Consider the following 7,528-nt stretch of genomic DNA (forward strand, 5'->3'; position numbering starts at 1 on the left):
TATTGAATTGCTTGTATATATTGATCGTCACAATATTTTACCAAAAAAACATATTATAAAATATTATGTTATTAGATACAACACGTGATTTTAAAACATTTGAATTCAAATAAATCAAATGTGCCTAGAATATAAACATAACTATGCAAATTACACATACATAAAATATGCCAGTAATATACATAGTCCACATATATATATTGTATACATGTCATTTAATATAGATACATATAAAATATAATCATTGATATTATTTAGTCATCTAATCTAAGTAAATAAATAAATAAAATACAATAAATAAATGAACAAATAAAAAGTCCAAGGAAAAAATTGTAACAGATAAAACCACATTCTTATCTCATTAATATTATTCTATCTTAATAATTATCATAATTACTAATAACCTATTATAATCAATTATAATTAATATTATTCTATCATTAATATTATTCTATAATAATAATAATTAATTAATATTTAATATTATTAATATTATTATTAGTATTACCATATTACTAAAATACCCTACATTTGGGCGGGAAAAATTTCTAGAGGAGGATAATGCTTTTATATATAGTATGATACATTTATAACAATTTTATGGTGAGAATTTACATTTCGGTAAAAACTGCAAACTCATCCCAATCATTTATTATTATTATTAAAAAATAAAAAAAAACAATGGGTACGATAGTTCAACCCACATGAACAATGCGGTGGGATACTGATTCGTTTTGGGCTGAATAAAGATGAGCGAAAGCCTATGGGCTACAATGTCACCCTCAAAAGCTCATCTGACAACATAACGCCAGACGTTACGGCCCAGAAGAAAGCAGCTGACATCTCACTGGATCATACAATTGGCCCAAATGTTTTACGTCAAATTCTGTTATAACTTTTTTCTGGGTAAGGCAAATCTCGCTAGGAATATCATATGTAATGCAGTAATGGACACACGACAGAAAGGGTGGTGGTAAAAATCAAACTTTTGACATTCAAATACAAGAAATATGTTCCACTCATTCACTTATTCCTTTTGAAGCTTTGTGACCATAGACGATGTCAACCACGCTAACATATTATATTATACATCTTAAATTAAAGTTCACATTGTAAGGTAAATCCTGACATACATTCATTATTAGTATACTAAAAATTTGTTTTTAATATATTCATTATATATTAATATATGGTATGATTGGTTCTAATATCAACTAACATTGTAAATTTTTTTTACAACTTCGATCCCAAATCCCAATGCTTGGGAGAACAACATAACGATGTTGACCTTCAAAAAAAAAAAACATAACGATGTTTGATACAAAATCGTTGTCGACGCTGCTGGCAATAAATCCCTATAAAATTCAACCAATTCGGAGTACCGTGAAAGTTAAGGCTTGATTTTTAAAGTTGACGAAACTATACTATATATGATTATATATATTGTTATGCCTACGCATTCTGCACAATAATTATGATAAAAAATTAAACGAACTCACAATAATGCGTTATAAATTAATCAAAATCTCATATAATTATATGTCAACTAAAAAAAAAATTATTATTATTCCTCCCAAAAAAAAAAAGAAAAAAATTATTATTATTCCTCCCAAAAAAAAAGAAAAAAAATTATTATTAGTTATATTATTCCTTGCGCACATGCTGACTAATTGTTTATAGGTGTGCAACCGTTAGTCTCGAATTTTTTAAATAATCGAATAAAGTCTAATTAGAATTTTTTTTTAGTATTATTAACTCTGTTAGAATGTAATATTTGCAAAATACCGTTCTAGAGAATCACTTCGTATTACTAGTCCATAAGGTCATTGACAATGTTTAGTTAAACATAATTAACCAAAAAATTGACATTTTCAACTTCATATTAAATACTCCGTAACAGATTGTTGCATACAATTACATTTAAATGCTCATTGTATTCTTTATCATTAAAAGTCTTAACTAATCAATAATCAATCAAAAACTATAAATTTTGATCAGTTCAACTATTGATTATCAGTTAAACAGTTGGTCATCTTTTTTCTTATCTATAGTTGACATGGAAAAAAAAAAAGAGGTTAATAATTTTATTCTTTTTAAAAATATATATATAATTAAAACTGATAGTGCTCCTTCATGCTAATATTAATTCATTACGTGTTTGGTGGATCTGAATGGAGGAGTTGTTGGGCTTCATCTCTCTGATGACACTTGCATGTATATCTCAATTTTTGGAAAACTCCTTATTGTTTATTCTTTAAAAAAAAAACAATAAATTGATATATATATATATATATATATATATATATATATATATATATATATATATATATATATATATCATTTTCAGACTGATAAAAGTCGTAGAGAACTTTACATGTAGTCTTTCATAAAATGAAAAAAAGTATAAATTAATTTCGAAATAAGTGGCTAAGTGAGTAAAACATGATTATTGAATTCTACTGACTCGGTTACAATGTAGTATCTGTTCATAGCTACTTTCTCAACCTAGTGAAGCACAAAGAGTCAACAGATGTCTCCACTGAGGCTTGAACCCACTCCCTTCCTTATGAGAGTGTATACCGGATGCCGCTTGAGCACAAGGCCTTTGGCCATATTTTATTTATTTAATCATTTGTTTTTATTATTATCTATATCTTTATTATTATTATTATCTATATGTACTGGGCAAATTATTGTTTTGGACCGTGATCCACACAGCTGTGTAGACCATAATTCAAAATGACGTTGTTGAATTTTATGAGTTAAAATAATGTATTGTATGTGTTAAAATAATATATTTTTATGTGTTAAATAATGAAAATTCTGAAATAAGATAATAAATTTTATGAGTTAGAATAAGTTACCGTGTACTGGTCTTACCAACCCAAATGGCGTAAATAAAACGGAGTAATTAATAGCTGCATTTTAGTATGACTCACAACCATATATCATATATGGCCATTGGCCATTGACCAAGCAAGCATTCGAAGCGATGACGACGCTTTGACGTAACATCGCCCACCAAGTCACCAACTCCACCGGGACCCACTTGACTCTCTCCTAACACCTAGTCGGACATAAGAAAGAAATGGTCATGATATTGTTTGTGTTTCTTTTTCTCTAAAAATTATCAATAAATTTTACTTTTCATGGAATATTGGAATCATAATTTAAAATACATCGCCATGGTAAAAAACTAAAACTTCTTTGAAAATTATTTACATATTAATATTTAATATTATTGATCATAATAGAATACCAGCTTGAACTCAAGTTAGTTGTGTGAGAACATTTTTTTGTTTCCTGAAAAAAGAAATCCAAGAATTTATTAATAGATACAATAAAGAATAAAAAACAAACAAGTGTATGAATCAGCTCGAGAATTTACCGCCCTAGCAATGGTGTGGGCAAGTATATTCACTAATCTATGAAATATGAATATGACAAAATGTCGTTGTATCGAAGTCTCTAACAAGTAAACAACAACGAGCGATAGTGCAACCTGCATAAGAATGATATACAACAGACGAATTCAAGAAGATGCAAACATTTTGACAGTCGGTCTCGATATGAATGTTCCTAATCATCTAGGCATGTAGACCATGCAATATGTCGTAAAGAATGTTGGATTGTTTTACATATTTTCATTCTGAATGTCTACCAATCTACTCCCTAATCATCTAGGCACGTGCGCCGAGATTTGTTACCATCTCATTACGGGTCCTAAATGCAAAAAAAAAAAATGTTATTAGACTCATGATTGTATCATATTAGATCTCTTATAATGTTTTAAAGTGATTAACAATATACTAAAAAAGAGAACATACACTCTTAAATCAAATATGTTATAGTTTTGGCTCATTCAAAATCATCAATAAGCTCATTCTTTCTACATTACTCTGTCCTTACAATCTTGATCTAAATTATTGTACTAGCCAGTAGCCAATATCATTATTTTATTTTATACTATATGATAAAGAAAACTATTTTCGAGGATATTCTTATTTTTAATAAAACAAGTGAACAATAAACATAAACAAATACATAGGAATCAAATGATTGTGTTTCTTCGTGAAAAATCAATGGCTGTACTGTTGGCATCTTATTCCCAATCAACTTCTGGGGAAAAAGGTAAAACCCACCAACCCCTAATGCCCATATCCCATTCGAGCTCTATTGCAGCTGAGATGTCGCTTTGTCAAATCTCCTTTTTATTTTTCCTTCGATTATTGAAAATGGAAATAGTAAATTCTTCCCGGCACTTCGCTGTCTGTTATCTTATAATCATAACTCTATATATATGGTGCCTTTGCCATCTGATTTCCTTCAGTAAGCCCAAGCCTCCTTTCTTCCTTTCTTCAATACCACACTCAATCCTCTGCACAGCCAAAAGCCTCCATTTTCAAGATTATGGGAAGCTTAGAGTCAGAGAGACAGACAGTGGGGTGGGCTGCAAGAGACCCATCTGGGGTTCTTTCCCCTTACACCTATAATCTCAGGTAAAACATCAGAACCCTCTGAATCTTTGCATCAATTCTATGGTTTTAGTAAGGAAAGACTGTAAAGCTTTAAACTTTTTGCTGAAATTTTGGATTGGGCTGTCAGGAACACTGGGGCTGAAGATGTTTATATCAAGGTTCTGTGCTGTGGTCTCTGCCATAGTGATCTTCACCAGGTCAAGAATGATCTAGGCATGTCCAATTATCCCATGGTTCCAGGGTATTATACTGCTCTTCATTACTATATATGACACTTACATTTCAATTCAATATTATCTTCTTCTTCTTCTTCTTTTTAGTTTTTTTTTATTTTTTATAGTACTATTGATTCTACTACATCTGTTCATCTATACTTTTTGCACAAAGAGTCAATATTGCCTCCACTGAGGCTCGATCTTATGAACTCGAATTTGGGAGAGTAACTACCAATTCAATATTATCTATTACCACTTGTTTATTCATTTGATCTTTTGGTTTTGGGGTGAAGGCATGAAGTGGTGGGTGAGGTGCTGGAAGTGGGATCAGATGTGGAAAGGTTCAAAGTGGGAGACACTGTTGGAGTTGGGTTGATTGTAGGGTGTTGCAGGAACTGCCGCCCTTGCAATCAAGATATTGAGCAGTATTGCAGCAAGAAGATTTGGAATTACAATGATGTTTATACTGATGGCAAGCCCACCCAAGGAGGTTTTGCTGGTGAAATGGTTATTGATCAGAAGTAAGGCATCAGCTTCCCTTAATTTCTCACATTATTCACTTTTTGCTGTCCTTTAGGATGACTAGAGATGATCCTTATCTGTCAAATGCAAGTATTTGCTCATCATAGAAACTAAATGTGGTTTGAGGCAATCTTAGCCAAGATGGTCGGACTATTGCCTTGATAGTCGCAACGGCTTATTGGTCTTCTCGGTTTGAGTTGGTCAGTTAGGTTGTTGATGATGAACAATGTTAATGCCATTTTTGTAGTTTGCACTAAAATATAATGCAATTTGCTCATCATAGAAACTAAAAGTGGTTGGAGTAACCCCAGCCAATTTGGTCGGGCTGTTGGTTTGACTTAGTCAGTTAGGCTGGTTTACCTCCTTGTGTTCCTTGTGTTCCTTTGCTGGCTTGTATATCTTGTGAATGATGCACACTGTTAATCCCATTCTTGTACTTTGCACTAAAAGGCAATACAATCAATAGCCAACTATTTTCACTAGCTCACAATTCCTTGTCTTAACATGAACTTTCAATTGCCATACTGGTCTTCATGATCTCAACTTCAACCAAACCAATATGTTGTAATGGTTTTTTCTAAATCAATCTTCATCTCTTGTAGGTTCGTTGTGAAGATACCGGATGGTATGGCCCTAGAACAAGCGGCGCCTCTGCTTTGTGCTGGTGTGACAGTGTACAGCCCATTGAACCATTTTGGACTGAAAGCGAGTGGGCTAAGGGGAGCAATCTTGGGACTTGGAGGGGTTGGACACATGGGGGTGAAGATAGCCAAGGCATTTGGGCATCACGTTACTGTCATAAGCTCTTCTGATAAGAAGAAAGAGGAAGCCTTAAACCACCTCGGCGCAGATGCCTATCTGGTGAGCTCAGATGCGGCGCAGATGCAAGAGGCTGCTGATTCACTTGACTACATTATTGACACCATCCCTGTTGGCCATCCTTTGGAGCCATACCTGTCTTTGCTTAAAGTTGATGGCAAGCTAATCTTGATGGGTGTTATTAACACCCCTTTGCAGTTTGTTACCCCCATGGTTATGCTTGGTAAGTTGCTCCTCTTCTTACTAAGCTCCTAGGTAGAATCATTCCCTAGCTTTGCAAGGAATTGACCCTATTGAGGGCAATTCTAGCCAAATTGGCCGGATTGTTGTTTTGATAATCATAAGGTTCCAAGTGGCCTATTGGCCTTCTTAGTTTGACTGTTTGAATCAGTCAGTTATGAACAATCTAGGCTGATTTACCTCATTGTCATCCTTTTTCGACTAGTGCACAATGTGGGTTTTATGCATTGCATACTTTTGGGCAATAATTATACCATGGCAAGGTGGAACCATCACAATTTACATACTGAATGTTTACAATTCAAATTGTGAACATTTAGTATATAAATTGTGAACATTCAGTATGTAAATTGTGTATTATGGACCCGGGTCTACCTTGCACAGAATAATTTGTCACTTTTGGGTAATGGTTACATGTTTTCTTTGTCACCAAAAAAGAAAATGAATTGACCCTATTGTAGGCACGGGAAGCACATCTCATGATTTGCCTCTTCTTGAGCAGGGGGATGTGCTATCAGTATTGAGATGCAATCCTTTTTATAATCATTTTATCGAACTCTTAGAATCAATTTCACGGCCCTAGCACGCTAGGAAATCTAGGCAGTATACAAACGCTTTCGAGAATCTATACGTGATGGGGTCCTCGGGATTGGGACACAGTCCTTATCTAGAATCAATCATGGTTGTTTGTGCATTGCCCCATGTTTTCTTGTCATTGGTTAGCAATCTTTTAAACTGTTCCCAGCTGCCTCATCTCCCTCACTAGCTTACTACCTGTCTTGTCGTGTTTATCTGCATTTTGAGTAGTTAAATGAGACAAGTAAACCACTATCTACTAATCAACTTGTGTATTATTATATAATACTCCGTAATGTGATTGTTAGGGAGGAAAACCATCACAGGAAGCTTCATTGGCAGCATGAAAGAGACACAAGAAGTGCTCGAGTTCTGCAAGGAAAAGGGCTTGACCTCCCAGATTGAGGTGGTGAAGATGGATTACATCAACACCGCCATGGAGAGGCTCGAGAAGAACGACGTTAGGTACAGATTCGTGGTGGACGTTGCAGGAAGCAAACTGGACGCTTAATATACAAACAGAACATTTGCTTTGCTCAGATCAAACGTTTCGTCGATGTGATCCCACGTTGTGTGGGGGGCATTATCTGTCTATTTCAAATTTGCTTGTTTGAAAGTTTTCAAAAAACTGTGTCTGATTTAACATTATCAATATAATATAATAATTAATTAAGGGCT

The 7,528-nt window shown here is 33.7% G+C and overlaps 1 protein-coding gene across 1 annotated transcript; it reads left to right on the forward strand.

Moving 5' to 3' along the window:
* Positions 1 to 4,302: 4,302 nt before the first annotated feature.
* LOC116032522 (probable cinnamyl alcohol dehydrogenase 1) lies at positions 4,303 to 7,528 on the forward strand. Its single transcript, XM_031275118.1, has 5 exons — positions 4,303 to 4,499; positions 4,606 to 4,719; positions 4,987 to 5,214; positions 5,818 to 6,257; positions 7,159 to 7,528. The coding sequence occupies exons 1-5, from the start codon at positions 4,411 to 4,413 to the stop codon at positions 7,359 to 7,361; spliced, it is 1,074 nt and encodes a 357-aa protein (XP_031130978.1). The 5' UTR covers positions 4,303 to 4,410; the 3' UTR covers positions 7,362 to 7,528.

The sequence above is a fragment of the Ipomoea triloba genome, chromosome 10 (genome assembly GCF_003576645.1).
Source record: "Ipomoea triloba cultivar NCNSP0323 chromosome 10, ASM357664v1".
Classification (NCBI taxonomy): Eukaryota; Viridiplantae; Streptophyta; class Magnoliopsida; order Solanales; family Convolvulaceae; genus Ipomoea; species Ipomoea triloba.

Bases quoted from the DNA above. Each gene is read 5' to 3' on its own strand.
- LOC116032522 (XM_031275118.1), top strand. From the start codon at position 4,411: ATGGGAAGCTTAGAGTCAGAGAGACAGACAGTGGGGTGGGCTGCAAGA. The intron at 5,215-5,817 runs GTAAGGCATCAG...CATCTCTTGTAG, and splicing joins GAAATGGTTATTGATCAGAA to GTTCGTTGTGAAGATACCGG. The intron at 6,258-7,158 runs GTAAGTTGCTCC...TGTGATTGTTAG, and splicing joins TACCCCCATGGTTATGCTTG to GGAGGAAAACCATCACAGGA.